The 21,727-nt window shown below is 39.9% G+C and overlaps 1 protein-coding gene across 3 annotated transcripts in view; it reads left to right on the forward strand.

Annotated features, from left to right (window-relative positions):
• Positions 1-21,727, forward strand: part of slc19a2 (solute carrier family 19 member 2) — a 106,710-nt gene that overhangs the window by 22,520 nt on the left and 62,463 nt on the right. For all 3 annotated transcript variants that reach the window (XR_004561448.1, XM_034173387.1, XM_034173400.1), the window contains exon 2: positions 20,018-20,575. Coding sequence is in view for 2 of the 3 variants with exons in the window: in XM_034173387.1 (XP_034029278.1) it covers positions 20,018-20,575 (558 nt within the window). In the remaining variant the exon portion in view is untranslated. The remainder of the gene's footprint in view (positions 1-20,017; positions 20,576-21,727) is intronic.

A 21,727-nucleotide genomic window follows, 5' to 3' on the forward strand; every position in this document is an offset into this window, starting at 1 on the left:
TAAATGTCCAAGGGTCATTATCATGTTAATCAAGAAATCATCTCACCTGAAACAACAGATGAGTTATGGTTTTAATTTACAGACAAACATCAAAGATTTCTAAAGAATTTTCTTTAATGTTGTTTAATGTTATTTAATGTAAGAAAAAAACAAGGATTTTCTTGCATAAACTGCTGGGTATAAATGAACAGTTCTGATGTTCCTGACACACATCTACACTATTCTGTGTTTTGGCCTGATGCCTTGTTTCTTATGCGTTTAACACTAATAGGCCCTGAGAGCAGACTTTAGTCTGCAGTGAAAATCCTCCCAAAGTTTAGCATATGACTAACCTCCTCCCTCTGTTATATAAATGAGCTGAGTCCCTGTGTGGTTTGTATCGCCTGCATATAACATATGGAGACTGACACAGGTTTTAGCAGAGAAAAGCAGCCTATTGTTTCTTTGGAATGTGCCAATTAACACTTGAAGGCAGTTTCACTTCGGTACCAACCTCCTCCCTGTGAACTCTCACTGAGTTGAGAGTTCAACCTAGGGCTGCAGCTATCAATTATTTTTGTAATCGAGTATTCTATCGCTTATTCTGGCAATTAATCGAGTAATTGGATAAAAAGTACTTTTGCGTTTTTAAACATCAATAGTCCAGGGCTCTCCCTAAGCAATGGTACAATGTCCCTGTGCCAAAGTCTTGACATTTTACTGAAATGGTGATGGGATGTGGCTTTCTGTTCTGTTTTTTTTTGTTGTTGTTGTTTGTTTTGTGTTTTTTTTTCTCCCAACTTGTAAATTGTAACCATTCTGAGTTTTTTTTTTTTTTTTTTTTTTTTTTTAGGTTGGTGGACTGGATCCCTATGTGATTGTTTTTTAAATCCCTGTTTCTCTGCGATTCAGCAGATGCATTGTGTGTTGCCCAGAAAAAGTGAAACACTTCACTTGCGAGTCTGAACAGCAGCTGGCTTCGACTGTGGGTACCCGGCCATCGGGTCAATAGTCACTCACCACGTCGAGCAGACTGTGTGTTTTTAATAATAGAAAACACACTGCTTTGCTTTAAATCTATTTCAAATGATCAGTGTGGACCCTCTTTCTCTTAAAAGGCTTTATTTTACGCTGTGTCGCATTGGAAAGCGGTAGCTTTAAGAGCTAAATTATTAGCTGTTACTCGGCCTGAGCGCATGCTCAAGTCTTCTTCTGCTGTTTTTCTGGGGACGTTACAGCGCCACACACAGGCCTGGGATATGTACTACAATGTTTAAATGAAGCTTCGAGGCACAGAATTTGCCTCGATCATTTTTTGTAATCGAATTATTCGAGTAATCGTTTCAGCCCTACTTCAACCATCGATAGGGGATGCCTTTCACACAGACCCCAGATTTTACAATGTCACAACCAATGCAGTCAAGAAGCAAAAAAACAAAAAGTTGCTGATTTCAGCATAACACCTGGATCCACAGAGAAGGAGAAAGATAGCACTGTTTGGTTCCATCGCAACGTTGGAGACTATTCTGTTCAAGAAACTCTACAGACAGCATTCAGTGGATCTGGAGGGCCAACAGAGTTTGCAAAATCATGACTCGCCTTCAAAGCTTCCTGTGTTTGGTGGATATTAGCATGTTGTTGACCATCAGAGACTGCGCAGTCCAGGAGGGCCATAGAACAAACCCCAGCTGGCAGATGACTGTGTATGAGCTGATGGCGTTCCTTGCAATCCTTTTCCGACGGGCTGCCAGGGCAACGTTGGTGCCATGCGATTCATGTGGGCCAATAGATTTGGCAACCCAAATATCAAAGCCATAATGCCCTGTAACTGCTTTCTTGAAATAAAGCGGTACCTTCGCCTTGACAAGGACACCTGCAAGTAACGCTTACAAACGGACAAATTTGCAGCAGTTTCTGACATCTGGCAGCAGTTTGTCCAGTAGTGTGTGTCGTCCTACAGTTCAGGACAGCATGTTACCGTAGGTGAGCAATTATTTCTGTCAAAGGTTTTTTGTCCCTTTCTGCAGTACATTGCATCCAAGCCTGACAAGTTTGGAATCAAGTTTTGGATTGCAGCAGATCTGGACACAAAATACATGTGTAATGCCATCCCTTACTTGGGGAAAGATCCCACTTGTCTGGTGGGAGTGAGGCTGTCGGAGAATGTCGGTTTGAAGTTGATGGAACCATTTATGGACCAGGGAAGGACTGTAACTATGGTCAGTGTCTTCACCTCCTTGCTGGAAGTGCTTTGCTGACGGTGTACGCAACAACAAAAAAAAGAAATGTCTTCTGAGCACCATGCATCAGAAAGTGGAAATTGTGGACATCCGAAAACAAAAACTGAACACTGTTGTTGATTACAACCATTTCAAATGCAGTGCTGATATCATGAACCAGAAATTATGCAACTACTCTGTGCATGCAGGAACACGGAGATGGCCCATGGCTGTATTTTAGAACCTGTTGGACATGGCTGCCACAAATGCACATGTTTTATACACAGCATGTACAGGATCAAAAGAAAGCCGGCAATTGTTCATGCTGGAGCTCGCCGAGGAACTTCAAAACAGACATTTGCAGGAAAAGGCACTAGGGGAAGAGCGCAAACAGCAGCGTTGTGAGATGAGAGTTTCTTAGAAGAAAAGGCACAGTGCCAGGTGTGCATACTCTGCAATAATAACAGAAGCACTGAATGTTGTGTACACTGCCAAAAATACACCTGTGGCAAATGTAGGAAAGATGCACCTTGGGAATGTGGAAACTGCTACTTATGACAACTGTATGATACATTTGTGTGCTTTGTATAGTAACAAGCCTTTTCTTTGGGAGAAATAAAATTTTGTTTTCTTCCTGACATTACACCTTCTGTTTGCTGTCATTCCAAAATGAAATGTTTTTTTTGTTGGGGGGGGGTGCTAATCCCAGTTCTGACATTGTGCTCTTAGTACAGTACATTGTCATTATAATTGGTGTTTAGCCTACAACTAAATTACCATTCATGAAGGATTTTTCATCAGAAATGCTTCTGCCCTTCTTAAAATGATAGGCAATTATGACAATAAGTGTTTTTTATGACAAATAGGATAAAACTGTTGGCTAAATAAAATATAAAATGAAATAAGATATGACCTCAATGAAATTGACTGCAAAATGAATAATGGTGGTGGCAGACTCCAGCTGAAATAATACTTTTGCACTCAGGCTCAATCAGACACGACAGATGAATGTGGCCTATTGTTTCTTTGGAATGTGCCCATACAGGTTCACTTGAGCTGCATGTTAATTCGGAGAGGAATTGTTGGGTATTTTCTCCTCCAAACATTTTTAAAACCTTTAACAAGACAAACAGAGTCAAGAAACACCAGTGAGACAGAAAGTCAAATATTACGCGCGGAGTGCGGCCAGGCTGTACACCAAGGCTACACTAAAGTCTGGCCTGCTTTTCCGCTCTTTTTATTAAGAGACGCCCTCATCACATAAACAAGAAACTTGTCCTAAGGGTGGGGGTAATGACGCAAGACAAGTTTCTTCCCATAACATAAACGCATACGTCAAGTGCAGCTGTAAGGAAGAACACTTCAGGTCAGCACATCTCGTTCGTCTGTTGCAGTTATCAGCTGTTTTGCATCTGCCTGGAACACTAAGCATCACAATCAGTCAAAATTCAACCTTCAGTTCTTTTACTCCCAGTCGTTAGCGGCTACGAAAACAAAGTTATGTTATAACAATAAGTACATCCAGTCCTTCATTCCCAGTTCAGATTGACCCCAGAGTGCTAAAACAAAATTGAATTCTCAGGATTGCATTAAGACAGGTGCAAAACAGCACATCTCCGTTCTCATGAGAAAGAAGACAAAGCTAAAACAAGGTTGAATAACACGTACGTTCTCAGGGTGAAGTGCAAAACAGCACAACACCGTTCTCATCAGAAAGAAGACAAAAGGTACAAATGTTTAACAGTGATAACATATATATATATATATATATATATATATATAAAATCCTTAACATTTCCCACCTGTTTATCACCTGTTAAACATATAGTAGGCATCACCCAGCTTAGTTAGTTAGTTTATTAACTTAGTTTATTCTGTCCATGTTTTTATTAATTGAACACCACCAACAGATGGGAGATTCGAATCCAGCTGCTATTTGATCAACCAGTTTATACTCGTCAGGCACTCCTCTGGGGACTCCTATTGCGTCAATATATGTTGGATTTCCTACTCCTTTCCAATCTCTTTTTACTCTATGTCTGGCTATGCCTTTCTGCCAATCCTCAGGAATAAGAGAGGCTGCATATGTCGTAACGTCTTCAGGGGTCATGGGTAACAATAATGATATTAATGCACAATAACCTGACACATTTTGTGGCAGTCTGTCAAAGATTCTGTTATCACCACACCACCACCATACATCACTCCTACCGACTGGTATTATTCGACTACACCACTTGTCTTATTACTTTTTCAGCTAAAGCTTCATAGGCTAAGAGTGTGTTAACTCATCACGTCAACAGTTCAAGCTTGAACTGGAGTTGTGAGCTTTTCAATATCATCATAATTCTCAGTACAGTCATTACAGTTTTCTCCACTAAGGTCTGACTGTTTCAATGCTTGATAGTTTGTTGGAAGGCCAGATTACACTGTACAAATGTATTTGACACCATTTTGCCAACCATTGTTTTGATATAAGGGATCACACAACACATGCAAAGTCCAATCAGAATTAGGACTATAATAACTGGTGTCACCATTTTCAATAGTAACTGCCAACATGGTCCTGAAGTCAACCAGGACCAGGGATTCCACCGGTTCACGGCTAGGGTGTCTTTATGCATTGCATCACGAAGTTTATTCAGCTCTTCCAATGCGTCCTGCATATCCACTGAATGAATGGAGTCTGGGATGAAAGTACAGCATGTTGTGTTCAGCAGAACACAAACTCCTCCCTGTGAACCAGTAAGCAAGTCTAAAACCATGTGATTTTGCATCACCATGGTACGTAAAGCATCTATTTCAGTGTTTTGAGCTGCTACTATTTTTTTTAGTTACATTCATGAACAGACCCAATCAATAATTCAGAGTTTCAATCATTAATGAATTTTTTTCCCACTCCTATCCAGGGGAACAATGAATGTGCTATTTTATCTCCTACAGACCACAATTTTTTGGTCCTTTAGTACATCCGAGCCCCACATGTGATTATGTGGTAACACATCTGGGTATATCAATCTCCTCCGTCTGGTGCTGCCATTCTTCTCTGTGGAGGTCCTACCACATATGTATGGTCAGTCACCTGGGTAGGTGCACACACACCACCCCAATTTGGTGGGAGACTCATGTACAGTCTGGAACCATAAAGCCAATAGATGTCATCATACACCGGAGTACCATTTACAGGTGGTAGCAAAAACTTACTAACATAAGCACATGATTCATCCGTTCCCCATGGACAGGAGCCTGTATAATTACATCCCCGTCCAATGTGATGAAGATAAGTACCATCCACATAATATGTTTTGGTTAGGCTTAAATTATTTGATAAAACATACGTTTGGGTACACAGACGTTTCTTAATTTTACCTACATTTTTATTCCCTGTCCCGTAAAAGCAAATTGGGAATGGCCGTTGTGATGACAATTTAACGTGATGATATTTTTGCGTTTCCCTTCAGTCTAGTCAATGGAGCAGCACTTGGGCACGCTTGTACGTCCTCTGTTGAAATCCCTATCATATAAGTGGTTGCACTGAGGCAAGTGGTGTTACATCTTATCAGATTTGCTGAGAACTGCTGCCCCCGAAATACAGTTTGATTATGCATCCGTATGATAAGACATTCTGTCACCCTAGCAGGGTACGGTTTAGCTGTCAGAGCTGGGTGTGTTGAGGATATAGGTATTTGCGAACAAACATAACAATTAGTAACGTAATTCCATAGCCAATAAATGAACATATCTGTACCACATATTAGTATGGTATATATGAGGGTGTCCATCTGTCTCGTTCACATTATGAATAAACCTCTTCTGACGTTGCTTGCGTTGTTCTCTGGCTCGGTCCACAGTGAGCTGCAATTCTTGGGTCAACCACCAGGCCAGGAATCCGAGGAGCACGAAACACACTAAGATCACAACGCAACCGGCTGCCCTACCAACAGTCCGGCAGCGGCGGCGCTGAGCACGCCGCTCCGGGGTCTGCTGTAGTTCAGTCATGATTGCTAGGATACAGTGTTGTTAACCACCTCACCTAATAGTGCAAGGATCTCCCTGCTTCACTGGCATTGAGACAATCTATTGCTAATTAAATAGACTCCCTTTGTAGCCAGACTTCCCCTTACACTGTGGAGGCCGCCAACACACGCTGTATCTTACAGTGATGTATCCACGTTGATCTCTCCGCTATCTTTACTGCAGTTGGTGTTGTTAACAGCACTCGGTATAGACCTTCCCAACGAGGACTGGACCAGTTCTTCCTCTTAATCACTCTGATGAACACCCAGTCTCCTGGCTAGACTACTGGAAGGCCGTCCTGTGGAAGATCAAAATTATTCGGCAGTAAATGTGTTTAAGTTATCTCTTTCTGTGTTAATGTCTTTTTCATAAAATTTGCTAATGTTTGTTCCTCATCTGCTGTTTTAGTATCCATGTCAAAATTGGTAGACGATATGGTCGTCCATAAAGTATCTCAAATGGTGTTAACCCTGATGGTGTTGGTGTTATTCTCATATACAATTTTACTAGGTCCAACATTCAATCCAGGTTTGTTTTGTCTCTTCTATACATTTCCTTAATCTTATTTTTATTGCGCCCTTTTATGTGCCCTTTGTCCTTTCCACTAATCCGGCACTGTGTGGTTGATAAGCACAATGATTTTTGAGATTGACCTGTAGCGCTTCTCCTACGTATTGCACTATTGTATTAACAAAATGCGCTCCATTATCTGAATAGACTGTTTCTGGTATTCCAAATCATGGAATGATGTCTTTGCACAATGCCTTAGCCACTGTAAGTGCACCTGCATGTTTTGTAGGGAACAATTCTACCCATTTTGAGAAGGCATCAATTATGACTAAACAAAATTCCTTCCCTTCATGTTTACTCAGCTGTATATAATCCATATGAATCACTTGAAAGGGATATTGTGGTGTTGGAAATTTGCCTCTTTGGGGTCTCAAATTGCCTTGTGAGTTGTGTTTTGCACATGTCATGCATGCTCTACAATGCTGTTTTGCATATGCATCGAACCCATAAAGACAAAAAATAGATTGCAATTGCGATATCATACCCCCTGATGAGACATGCGTCACGCCATGGCTCATAATAGCTGCCCATTTAAACATATTTTTTGGCAATATGGGTTTCTTTTGTGGTCATATCCGGAGGGGTGTCATATAGGAGAAAAATAGAAAGAGCTGTTGCCGCCTTTGCGGTTTTGTCAGCAACGTCATTTCCTTTTGAAACACTGTCAGAGCCTTTGGTGTGAGCCGCACATTTGCATATAGCAATTTGGTTAGGCAATTTCACAGCGTACTGAAAGCGTACTGGCTGTCTGTATAAATTGATACAGCCGTACCTTTAAACAGATAGCAAGCTGCAGTTAAAGCAACTAATTCAGCTGCTTGTGCTGAAAATGAGGATGGCAATGAAGCAGAATCCAATACTTCTGAATTTGTGACAACAACATATCCAGATTGTGTTTGTCCATAAGCGTTTTTAGTGGAAGAACCATCCACATACACAATTGTACTGTTTGGGATGGGTGTGTCCTGGAGGTCTGGGCGTGCTTTCGTACAGACCGTAGCTACATCAAGACTATTGTGCGGCTCACCATCCTCAGGTAAGGGTATCAATGTGGATGGATTCAATGTTGTACAGCGCTCTACCGTAAGGTGTGGTTGTGATAATAGCAAGGACATACACGAAAGATGTCTTGCTGGGGACAAAAGGCTCATGTTTGTCTGCAACAGAAGTGCAGAAACTGCATGTGGAACTTTCAGTGTCAACTGATGGAATAGAACAACATTACTGCTACTTTGAACAGCCATAGAGGCTGCAACAACAGCCTGTACGCATGGTGGTAAAGCACTTGCTACTGCATCCAATTTAGATGAGTAGTAGGCAACTGGCCTTAATTTTGAGCCATACACTTGAACCAAAACACTAGTCATGGACTCATTCTTACAATCAGCTGTTTGAATGAATGGTTTACTATAATCTGGTAGTGCCAAAACTGTGGATGACACTAATGTTTGTTTTACTTTTACAACAGCTTCCTCAGCTTCTTTGTTCCATTCCAACACGGTTGACATTGAAATATCATCCTTGTACATCAAATCAGAAAGTGGACTAGTCAATTCTGCATAGCAGGGAATCCATGCCCTGCAGTAATTAGTCAGTCCAAAAAATGACATCATCTGCTTTTTGGTTTGTGGTTTTGGAGCGTGTAAAATTGCTTCCTTCCTGTCAGACAGGATAGTACGCCCTGTGGCTGATAATTCATGTCCTAAATATTTTACTTTATCCCTACACAACTGAACTTTGTTTTTACTCACTTTGTGGCCATTATCAAATAAGAAACATAATAATGCTACTGTGTCAGTTATGCAGTTTTCTCGTGTGTCAGAGGCAATCAAATGTCATCGACATACACTAATAGTTGGCTATCTGCCGGTGGAACAAAATTGGCTAAGCATGCTGACATGACTTGAGAATAAATAGTTGGGCTCTCTGCGTAACCCTGCGGTAATCTGGTGAATGTATATCGTTGTCCTTTAAAGGTAAAAGCAAACCAGAATTGACTATCTGGGTGTACTGGTACGGAAAAAAAAAAAAAAAATGCATTACTGATATCTATTACAGAAAAACAACTAGAATTTAATCTCAATGAGCTTAACAGTGTGTGCGGATCTGGTACACATGGAGCTCTTTTTACTACAGCAGCATTTACTGCCTGCAGATCTTGAATCATTCTCCATCCCACTGAGGGCGGAGCCTTTTTTTACAGGAAATATGGGTGTGTTACATGGTGAATCTGGACATGGCACTATTACTCCTGCTGTTAATAAATTCTCTATTACTGGCCTGATTCCTTCAATTGCATCAGGTTTCAATGGATACTGTCTTACACATGGTCTGTATTCTGTTTTTGTTCTTATAACTACAGGTTGTGCATTTTTTATCAGTCCTACGTCTGAAGGACCTGTTGTCCACAATCCTGATGGTACAGAAGAGAGAAGATCATCCTCTTCAGGACTCAACTGAAACACTCAGGATTGTGAAGTGGACACATTAATGTGTGTTCCAGCTGTCAGCACCAATGAGACATTAACTGGCACTTTATACAATTTAGTTGATGGACTGAACTCCGTTCGTGGTCCAACTCTGCTCCAATCAGTGGCTGACAAAGCTGTTATGACTGTCAGTCCCAATTCTTGCCATTCTGTCAAATATGGCTTACAAAGTGACACATGTAATGGCATACCTGTGAATCTCAATTTTAAAACATCTTCAGTGGCACCTGTTACTGTTATGACAGCTGTTGAGTTGCCATCATGAATCAAATCGGTCATTGTCAGCTTCACAGGTGAAACATTTTTCAATTTGTTTTCATACACTGGTGTTCCTGGCAATATGCCACTATGGACTCTAAATACACTCTCAAATCTGCATCTAAACTCTATCCATGGCTCTCCTTCTTTCTGAGTTGTCCTGGTAATTTCAGTATAATTTATCTTTGGTCCTAACACACCTTTTGCACGTGTAATCATAGCTTCCACTCTTGTTTTCAAGACTGGATCATCATGTGGCAATGGTACGCCATCCTGGTCTGCAGGATTCCAGTCTCCGCGTATCTGACTCCATTTTAGGGCCACATGCTTTCATCCACACCTGTTGGACTTCAGGTCCACTAAGGTGGTAAGAATTTCTAATGTTTTCTATATCCTGCATAAATCCCTCAATATCGACATGTGGCGATGGTATCATGTCGACTGCTGCTTTGATATCATCAGCATTCCATGTTCGATATACGAGCATGGTTGATCGCTGTCCTGCTGTTCCTGCACGAGGATTTGGTACTTCTATCATAGGATAGGCACCTCCCTGGTCACTGTGTTCCACCATGGGAGGGGCTGTGGGCACTTTCGCTTGACTGCGTGTTTGTGGTTTTTCTGGTTTTTCTGGTTTTTCACTTTTTACCTTAGGTTTTACTGCCAAATCATACTGTGGTGGCGGTACATCGTCATCCTCTGGTAGAGGAGATAAAGGTGTTGTTGTCACCGACGATCCAGCCGGCGGTGGTTGCTGAGGTTGTTCTGGTTCTCTGTGCTGAATTATCACATCTTCTTCTGCCTTACCTACAGCTTTCTTTTTCCTTGCTTTCTCTAATCGTTGCTTCTCTGCTCCCTTCTGTCTGTTCTCTGCTTCCTCCTCCCAAAATGCCACTAAATCTGCCCCTACTTTCTGCATCTTTTTCTCATCACCTTTATGTTCCCGTTCTAACTCCTTCTTCAGCTTCTGTATACTGATCAGGTTCAGTCGTCCGTCAAAGTCATGTTTATTAATCCAGGTCTCCAATTTTTTGTTGTTTTTGGATTTTTTGCTTCCATAAATTTCCAGTCGTCAGTTGATAAATTTTCCTTATTTATAGACGTCTTACCCCCCATTTTTATTATCCCTTGTTATAATTTGGACTTCAGATGGGGGCACACCTAGGGTGTTCTAAATCTGAAGTTTTCACACTTTCTTTGGACGTGACAATTAATTTGCCGTCGTGTGGTTGATTCCTTTCACCTCCCCGTAGGAAGCGGAATCACTTGCCTGCTGCTTCCACACGCACGGTTGTCACTAACGTTGTCCAAAGTATTACACACACACAGTTTTCACACAGTTATTTACACTTGCGCAAAACACTATTTACACATAGAAACACTCCTAATAATCGTACGCGCATTCTTATGTCAGGGGAGCTCGCCCTCCCGTGAAATTTAACTACTGTCCTGCATTAGGGGACTCCGCCGTCCCTGCCAAATTTAACTACTTTTTACAGTGCACGTATTTCTACCCGGGATTTCCTTTACGTATTAAAACAGAGGAGTCCGTATCCTCCTTCCGGAATTTAACTACTTGCGTCCCTCGCAACCGTAGAGGAGTCCGCCCTCCTCGCGGAGTTTAACTGCTTTGCATTAACAGACGATTCCACGCCATCGCTTACGGAGTTTAACTGTTTTATGTGATCACTTTTATCCCCTACCGGTACGCGTATATAAACAGAGGAGTCCGCACCCTCCTTACAGAGTTTAACTGCTTTGCATTAACAGACGATTCTGTATCATCGCTTGCGGAATTTAACTGTTTATGTGATCTGATCACCACTCACTCGGTACTATTTACAAAGAAATTCTACTCACTGACTCGACTTCCTGTCTGTCTTCTTCGGGAAAATCTCGTCAACCAGACGATGCCAACGGTGGTCGACAATTGCAGACACGATCAATCGATCGATCGGACCTTGGCCAAGGATTTACGTCTGGACTTGACGACCTCCGCCGGACACCTCCGGTATTGTTGAGATCCCGGACGTAGCCCCCAGTCAATGTTGGGTATTTTCTCCTCCAAACATTTTTAAAACCTTTAACAAGACAAACAGAGTCAAGAAACACCAGTGAGACAGAAAGTCAAATATTACGCGCGGAGTGCGGCCAGGCTGTACACCAAGGCTACACTAAAGTCTGGCCTGCTTTTCCGCTCTTTTTATTAAGAGACGCCCTCATCACATAAACAAGAAACTTGTCCTAAGGGTGGGGGTAATGACGCAAGACAAGTTTCTTCCCATAACATAAATGCATACGTCAAGTGCAGCTGTAAGGAAGAACACTTCAGGTCAGCACATCTCGTTCGTCTGTTGCAGTTATCAGCTGTTTTGCATCTGCCTGGAACACTAAGCATCACAATCAGTCAAAATTCAACCTTCAGTTCTTTTACTCCCAGTCGTTAGCGGCTACGAAAACAAAGTTATGTTATAACAATAAGTACATCCAGTCCTTCATTCCCAGTTCAGATTGACCCCAGAGTGCTAAAACAAAATTGAATTCTCAGGATTGCATTAAGACAGGTGCAAAACAGCACATCTCCGTTCTCATGAGAAAGAAGACAAAGCTAAAACAAGGTTGAATAACACGTACGTTCTCAGGGTGAAGTGCAAAACAGCACAACACTGTTCTCATCAGAAAGAAGACAAAAGGTACAAATGTTTAACAGTGATAACATATATATATATATATATATATATATATATATAAAATCCTTAACAGGAATTAACATGTTTTGCAAAGAGGAGGGGGCAGGCAGCAGAAACAAAAATTTCTGGGCCTGCCAGTGTTAAAGTATGATTATAACAAAGATTTAAAAAAAAAAATGGCTTTCCTTCACACAATTGGTGCTCAAGTGGAGGCAGTGGTGTTTCAGAGGGTTATAAAAATCTTCCGGGGGTAGCTGGCCCCACTCTCCCCTATCCCCAACACTCAGTGCACAGTTCTCTGCAAGGAGAGCTTTAGCAGCTGTAGGAGAATTTTTTTTTTTTTTTTTTGCTCCGCCAGCGCTTGGTGTGGAGCACACTGCAGGAGAATTTTAGCGGCTTTGGTCCTGTCTACTACGCCATCTGGAAGCACTTTAAAATGGCCATGTAAGAGTTCCGTGCCCTTCTCCATGTCCATGGCAGCAGTTTGCGACAAACTTGCAAAACAAAAACAAACTCTGTTAACGTGCAATAGAAAAATTGATGGCGTTAATTATTTATTATTAGACACCCATGCATAACATAAATTCGCTCATATACAAATGACCAAACTCTTAACAGAAAAGTCAAAGACGAAAAGAAATATGAGAAAATAAACCAAATACATGGTGCCTAAAGGTGTAGGCAGAAGCAACACTTACCCACACCTACCCTCTTGTATAAAATCAAACAGGCATATATGCCTGTTCATAGACATTTATATCCAACACAATCTGAACACAGCAGCACACAGATACAGATAAAAGAAGTCAAATATTTCTCCAGACAACTCACACAAAAAACGCAGGTTCCAGTACAACAGCATCTACATATAACACAACTCAACCATATTAAACTAATACATATCTAGAAAATACCATTTGTCTTTATTAAGTGTTTGAACCGGTTAATATCTGGACATTGCTTAAGTTTCTCCGGTAAATTATTCCATTTTTTGGGGGGGGGGCACAAATGCAGACACAGAAGTACCTCCTAGTCGTCCTAGCGCCCGAAATTATAAAATAAAATGTACCCCTTAAATTATACATTCCTTCTCTCAGCGTAAAATATTCTTGAATTCTGAGAGGTAATTGTTTATTTCTTGCTTTATGCATCAACTGAACAGTCTTAAATGAAATCATATAAAGTTTTGATATCTTTGATTTAATAAACAACGGATTGGTATGATCCCGAAACCCTGAATTATGAATTGAAGGATGAATAATGATTGTAAAGTAGTTTTATAGTTATTGCCCCAAACGTCAGCACAGTATGTCAAATAAGGTGCAATCAATGCACAATACAAAGTATGTAGTGATTTACCATCCAGAATATACTTTGCCTTATTCAATATTGCAATACTTTTAGAAACTCTTTTGAATATGTTGAATATGAGCTTTCCAGTTAATTAATCACACCTAACAACTTATTTTCCTTGACACAATCTATATTTACCCCAAGTATATTTAACTGTATTTGTACATCCTGTTTATAATTTCCAAATAACATCATTTTAGTTTTTGACCAATTTAATGACATGTTTGTTCATGTCAAACCAAGTCTTCAGCCTTATCATTTCAACTCTCAAATCAAACAATAATTGCTGCAAATTCTCTCCAGAACAAAACAGGTTTGTGTCATCAGCAAAGAGAACTGCTTTAAACACATTGGAAACTTTACATAAAACATTAATATATAAAATAAATAATTTTGGTTCTAGCACAGAGCCCTGGGGAACCCCACAAACAATGCCGAGATATGTAGAACAGCAGTCCCCGATTTTAACAAACTGCTTCCGGTTTTGCAAATAACTTTTAATCCAGTTCAAAGCCATAAAGTTCCAACTTTTTAAATATGTTATGATTGATTGTGTCAAAAGCCTTTTTTAAAGTCAACAAATAGACCTATTGCTAATTCTCTTTGGTCCACATGTTGATCTCTTCGATTGCATTGCACAAAGCCAAAGCAATGGACCTATTTGCTCTGAACCCATATTGACTGTCATCAAGCAGGTTGTGAAGTTCAATAAACCTATCAAGTCTGTTATTGTAAAGTTTTTCCAGTAGCTTAGAAAATTGTGACAAAGACACAGGCCTGTAGTTAGTAAAAAGATGTTTGTCACCAGATCTAAATAGAGGTATTACCTTTCCCACTTTTATACCATTTGGAACAATTCCCATTTGAAATAATTCATTAAATATATATGCTAATGGTTTTAGCAATTTCTGGAATTATCTGCTTTACTAAGGCCATATGTACATCATTACGATCAGTTGACTTCTTATTTTTACATGTGCTGACGACCATAATAATTTCCCTCTCATCAACAGGGCCAAGAAACATAGTATATGGATTTCTCTCAATTAATTGCTGGTTTTCCATGTAGTATGTGGAATGTCAGCTGCTAAATCTGGGCCAACATTAGCAAAAAATTTATTAAAACTGTTCACTACTTGGTTCATGTCATATTCATCTTTATTGTTACAAGTAAAGTAAGATGGGTAATTCTTTGATTTTGGTTTTTCTTAAAATACTATTAAGTATTTTCCATGTTTCCTTTTATTTTGATTATCATTTAGAATTTTACCATAGTATGATTTTTTTTTTTTTTTTTTTACAATTCCGCATAATGGTTAACTTATTTTTATAGTACTTATGTTTAATCTCAGCCTCTCTTGATTTACTTCTGATGAACTCTCTATATAACACATTTTTCTTCTTACACGCCCTTTGCAGTCCCTTTGTTATCCATGGATGGTCATTATACTTATTTAAACTTCAATGTAGAATTGGACAATTTTTGTTTTTTTATATAAAGAAATATATTTTCAAATTTAACATATGCTAAATTAGCATCGTTCTCTGTATAAATGGAATTCCAATCCTGCAGACGTAAATCATTTTTTAGGGCGGTAATAGCTTCTTCAGATTGCAAACGCTTTTGATATTATATTTTCTCCTTCCATTTAGTATTCAAATTCAGCTCTGTTACTATAAAAATTGGTAAGTGGTCACTGATATCACTGATCAATAAACCACTTATTGTTTTGATATTGAAGGCCTAGTTATTTTTGGATATAAATTTAAACTGTACAAAGTAGTATTGAAATCATCTGTCCCTTTATTTTGATGCAGATTTAAAGGATCAATATTTATATCTCCACAGAAAAATACTCGCTTATTACCCATCTGTGAAAAATATTTATCAACCCAATTTTGAAATTCTTCAATTTTTGAGCCAGGAGCTCTATAAATACTACTAATAATTAATGTTAACACGATAATAATGCATTAACTTGCCCGGCCCTAGTAATAATCTTGCTGGCTGGATTCTTGATATTTTAACCAAGCGGACACAGTGGGTCAGGTTTTTTTTTTCTTTTTTTTTTTTGGTCCCTCTGTCTGCATATATAGTAATGGTAAATGCCAAACTGGCAGAACCATTTACAGTTGTATGCAAAGGTTTGGGCACCCCTGATAATTTTCATGATATTCCTTTATAAATCATTGGATGTCTGGATCATCAGGTGCATGAATTTGGGCACCCTTGTCATTTTATTGATTTGAATACATGTAGCACTAATTATTGGAAACAAAATTGGTTTGGTAAGCTTATTGACCCTTGACCTCCGTACACGGGTGAATTCAATCATGAGAAAGGGTATTTAAGGTGGCCATTTGCAAATGTTTCCCCTCTTTGCATCTCTTCAAATGAGTGGCAACAGGGGAGCCACTAAACAACTCTCAAATGACCTGAAAACAAAGATTGTTCAACATCATCGTTTAGGGGAAGGATACCAAAAGCTATCTCAGAGATTTTAGGTGTCAGTTTCCACTGTGAAGAACATAGTGAGGAAATAGAAGACCACAGGCACAGTACTAGGTAAGGCCCGAAGTGGCAGGCCAAGAAAAATCTCAGATAAGCTGAAGTGAAGGATGGTGAGAACAGTCATAGTCAACCCACAGACCTGCTTCAAAGACCTACAACATGATCTTGCTGCAGATAGTGTGTCTTGTTCAACTATACAGCGCACTTTGCACAAAGAGATGCTGTATGATGCTGCAATGCCGAGGAAGCCTTTTCTGTGTACATGCCACTAACAGTCGCTTGAGGTATGCTAAAGCACATTTGGACAAGCCAGCTTCATTTTGGAATAAGGTGCTGTGGACCAATTAAACTAAAATTGAGTTATTTGGACATAACAAGGGGCAGTATGCATGGCTGAAAAAGAACACAGCATTCCCCCCAAAAAAACTACCTACAGTAAAATTTGGAGGTGGTTCCATCATGCTATGGGGCTGTGTGGCCAGTGCAGGTACTGGGAATTAAAGTTGAGGGTCACATGGATTCCAGTCAATATCAGCAGATTCTTGAGAACAATGTTCAAGAATCAGTGACAAAGTTGAAGCTGTGCTGGGGCTGGATCTTTCAACAAGACAACGACCCCAGGCATTGACATTAAGCTTTGTAATGTACTTGTCCATAGGACAAGTAACCCTGGCAGTTTACTTTTCCTATAGGAAAAGCTGGTTGTCCGGACAAGCCGTGAGTGAGATTCAAATTAAATATTTATTACATATACTTTGCTCTGACTTGTCTCTGACTTAATTTTGACGGGATCTGGCGACACAGAGCAGACCGGCTGCTCAAAAACCAAACTCTTTATAAAGAAGGAAAAAATACACAAACATGCAGGAAAAACTGAACAATGCAGACTGATTTGACTCATGATTTTTGAAAATAAGCGGTAACTTACTTTGAAATAAATGAAACTCAGAACTGCAGCCTAAGAATTTTGAAAAATAAAAATCAGCTTGTATTTTTATTTTGACTAGAGTTCATTTCCTCTTTTTTTTTTTTTTTCTCCTCCTCAGTCACATTTTGTGCTTGAACATTAAACAACTACATTAAGCCATCTAAAATAAATATTTATGGAAAATAACAGCCTGTTAAAGTTCAGAGTCCTCAGCTGGTTTATGTGATTTCTGCTTCTGAACATCACTGCAGTTTCTCCACATCATGTTTTTTTGTTTTTGTTTTTTTAAATCACGTGTGATTTTTATTTTGTTCATTCATATATTCTCATTTTAAGGAATTTTGACCAATTTATTTCATCTCATAATTTTAGTATAATTGTATAACGCGCACACGGTGTGAACAGAACGCACTGTCAGAACAGTCCAGAGAGAAACAAAGGCAGTGCCACAGTTTAGTTTGTGTTGCTTTACACTCTGCGTGCTCCCCGCCCCTCTCCCTCCTTGCAGCCAGCCGACTCACGAGCGCGCGCACACGGCTGCAATGATCGGACCCAGTCTTAATTTTAGACTGCTTTAAGCAAAGCCGCCTGCTATTTTTTCGGCGTCTTTTTCGAAAATTGACCGCTCAAATGACAGCAGGACGGCTCGCTGCCTAAAACCTTGGTTCGTGCTCCCATGAATTTTTAATCCAGTACCGTCCCAATCACGTGATAAATAGCAAAGTTGACTCCTATCCCGTAGGACTCCCACGGGAATCCCGTGACCCGTGGGATTCCCGAAAAAATGTCAGCCTCTACTACGAACGCACACTCCATACAGTGGTCTTGCGCACACATTGATATCATGTTTTCCGATTGTCCCCTGCATAGAGAGTGGCAGGAAAAACTGAAGACGCTTTCTCGCGAGGTGCGAGACGAGACGTGATGTAAACAAGAAAACAAAAAGGTGGCGGTCAGGTATTTTGGTTCTGAGCGATGAAAATAAAGAATTTGAACACTTTAAAAAAAAAAAAAAACACCAAAAAAAATGCCACTTGTCCGGTCGGACAACGATTTAGAGCATATTGCTTGTCCGATCACATTTTACACTTGTCTCGGACAAGCGTTAATGTCGATGCCTGGACCCTAAACACTGCTAAGGCACTGATGCAGAGGAACAAGTATAACGTTGGGGAATGGCCATCTCAGTCCCCAGGCCTGAATGTTATTGAAAATCTGTGGTGTGATTTTTAAGCAGGCTGTCCATGCTTGGAAACCAACACACCTGAGATGTTTTGTAAAGAAAAATGGTCCAAAATACCTTCAACCACAATCCAGACTCTCATTGGAAGCTATAGGAAGCGTTTAGAGGCTGTTATTTCTGCAAAAGGAGGATCTACTAAATATTGATGTATTTTTTCTGTTGGGGTGCCCAAATTTATGCACCTGCCTAATTTTGTTTAAAGAATTATTGCACACTTTCTGTGAATCCTATAAACTTCATTTCACTTCTCAAATATCACTGCTTTTGTCTGTTATATGATATATTTAACTGAAATTGCTGATCAAACAACCAATGATTTAGAAAGGAAAATCATGGAAATCATCAGGGGTGCCCAAACTCCTTCATACAACTGTATATACAGATACATGCAATTTGTTCTTGCAGGACAGATGGCATGTAGTGCATGAGTGAACATGGATCAGATTTAATGGTGTCTTATCTGACCAAGTGGTGTTGTCAGCTAGTTCACCACAAGGGTGTGTTTTGTCCCTTGGTTTTTTTAAATCCTGTACACAAATATGTGTCAGAGCATGCATGAGAAGAGAACAGTTTTAAAATATGCAGATGACTCTGCCATTGTTAGTTTACAGTATTTCAGCATAATGAACCCAGCCATGGACCTGTTGTTGATCACTTTGTCAGGTGGTGTGAATAGTCCCACCTTCAGCTGAATATTTTAAAGATAAAAGATATGATTGTGGATTTCAGAAAAAAAACCGATACACCTGAGGCCACAGTCATTAAGGGTCAGAAGGTGGAATTTGTGCAATCATATAAGTACCTGGGGACTACGATAGATTGTAAAGCTGTATACAAAAAAGGGTATCAGCATTTCTTTTGTTTAAGAAAGCTGTCATCTTTTAACATCAGTGAAGAAGAGAAACAAACTGATGCAGAGTTGGTAAAACTCTGCATCCGATTGGCGAACCATAGTTTAGCCCATAGTTTCTGTATAACAGGCAGCTACAGATAGGGATGGGTATTGATAAGATTTTATCTATTGATGCCATTATTGATCCGATTCCTTATCAATTCCCTTATCGATACCTCTTGTGAATTTTCTGTGTACTAAAAGTCGGCTTTACAGGTTTTCTATATCAACATTTTAAATTGGTCACTGGATCCTTGATCTCTGGACATAAATAAAAAATAAATAAAATCTGAAGTTTTTGTCAAAAGCATTTCCTTTCAGACATTTTGGCATGAATGTCTCTCAGTACCTCTGAGCTGAGCTCAGCCTGCTGCTGCACGTCAGCGCAGGACGTCTCATTTGGGGAGGAAAAAAAACGTTTTGATCGATTGCACTTTGTATTACAACATTCAGAAAGAGGTGTCATTTGATTTAAACGGTGTTTTGCTTTGAAGTTATTAATTCCAACTGGACTCTATCATTCCAACTTGACCCGGCAGAGAGACGCGCAGCATTTGGAGCTGTGTGAACAGAATGGAGGACGATTCTCATTTCTTCAAATGTCACAAATTGCTCTATGAAAATTAATCGTGACAACATACACACAATGCAGTGCAACGTACTACACCTTAACTAAAGTGACATGAAATATACAATGAAATACACAATAACATGGCTAAAATTCTTCTATTACCCCTGCGTAGAACGGATAACTCAGCTAGTCCTTAAATAAGTACCTCAAAGTAGCTGATATAGAGGAAAAAAGATGGGCATTAAAGGTTGTTGTTATGATGACTGTTTATGTGTGTTGTCCTTTTACCTCTACAGGTTGTCAATGAAATCTACCCAGTATGGACATATTCCTACCTGGTGTTGCTGTTCCCCATCTTTCTCGCCACTGACTACCTCTGTTATAAGCCTGTGTTGATCTTGCAGTCTGCTAGTTTGGTCATCACCTATACTATGCTGCTGAAGGCCCAGGGAATGCTGGCCATGCAGGTTTTAGAATTTGTGTTTGGTTTGGCCACAGCCTCTGAGGTGGCCTACTACTCCTACATCTACAGTGTGGTGGACCCTGTGCACTACCAGAGAGTGACAAGTTACTGCCGCAGTGTCACTCTCTTTGGTTCAGCAGCTGGCTCGCTGGCTGGTCAGCTTCTCCTCTCAGTGTTCAACGTAGCAATGCTGCATCTTTTCGTCACCACTTTGGCATCAGCTGCAGTGGCCTTTGTTGCTTCCTGGTTTCTTCCCATGCCTAAGAGCAGCTTGTTTTTCCATAAGAGTCCAGGCATGGCGGAGGGAAGGCCACACAGTCACAGTGGATCCTCTGTGGACAATCTTGAAGATTCAGAAGGCAAAATGCAGCTTTACAAAGATGTTTACATGGTAAATGGAAAAAAAAAGTTTTATGAAACTGCTTGAGTGTGTTTGAAATGTAGTGCCATTTTATTTATTTTAACTACATGTCACATTGTTTGGCTCACTCCCAGGATACAGACAGGCATGGACACAAGTCTAATTTTAAAGCTACACGGTGTAGGATTTAGTGTTATTTATATAACGCCTAGATTCTTGTCATTTGATTGGTGGTTTGTATGTCATGTGATATTGATCATTCGTACCATTTGCCATTTTGATTCTATACATTTTGTACTGTTGCACGCCGCCGCACACTCACACTTAAACACAAACATGACGGGGTTTGTTTTGGTGACAGAACCAGCTTATTGATGGTTCTCCTTCTTCTAACACAATAAAACAAATCCATTACACCGTAAGCCGTCTGGAGCCATTTGCAGTTTTCGCTGGGATGTCTATAGCTGAAATACAAGTGCTGTCAGATGAAGAGCTTGATAAATTTCTGTTGCGATTTTTCACTGGACTAAGGAAAGCAGACGACAGTCTGTACACGAAGTCAGTGCACGGCATCAGGTACGGATTACATTGTCGGAATTGTTTTTGAACTATCTGTTTTTGTAACTTTACTGAGAACAGTTTTGGATTGGATTGCTATTTAACACTAGAACTACCAGAGTGGTGCCAAATGGCACTTCTTCCTTTCATGACCAAGGTGGTGCCAAATGGCACTGCTGGGGTAATTTACAACTCATTAGGCCACCTTTTCTTATGTACCTGTTCTTATGTTTCCTAAGTAAGTTCAGCCATTAGATCTGAATGTGGCAGTACCAGAGTGACCAGCAGTTTGAGCTTTCTGCTCAAGCTTGCATTCTGACTTTGAGAAAGTCGGAACAGTCCCTGTTATGCATGCATACAAATAAAAGACAAAAAAACCTGAAAAAAATTTAAGACTTAAAAAACAAAACTAAGCTTCATGAATTAAATGTAAAGGCAGTTTTCTTTTAAAAGTTTGCAGTGATGATGAGCTCTCTGTTACATTTCTTTTATCATTCCATATTTGTACGACAATATCTGATGGAAAACAGACCATGTTTAGTTTTATAGAAAGGAAGGTGAAGATGACTATTCTGTTTTGTTTTACATGAATGAATCTTGGAATTTAATATGAACAAATTTCTA

Source organism: Thalassophryne amazonica, chromosome 1 (assembly GCF_902500255.1).
Source record: "Thalassophryne amazonica chromosome 1, fThaAma1.1, whole genome shotgun sequence".
NCBI lineage: Eukaryota > Metazoa > Chordata > Actinopteri > Batrachoidiformes > Batrachoididae > Thalassophryne > Thalassophryne amazonica.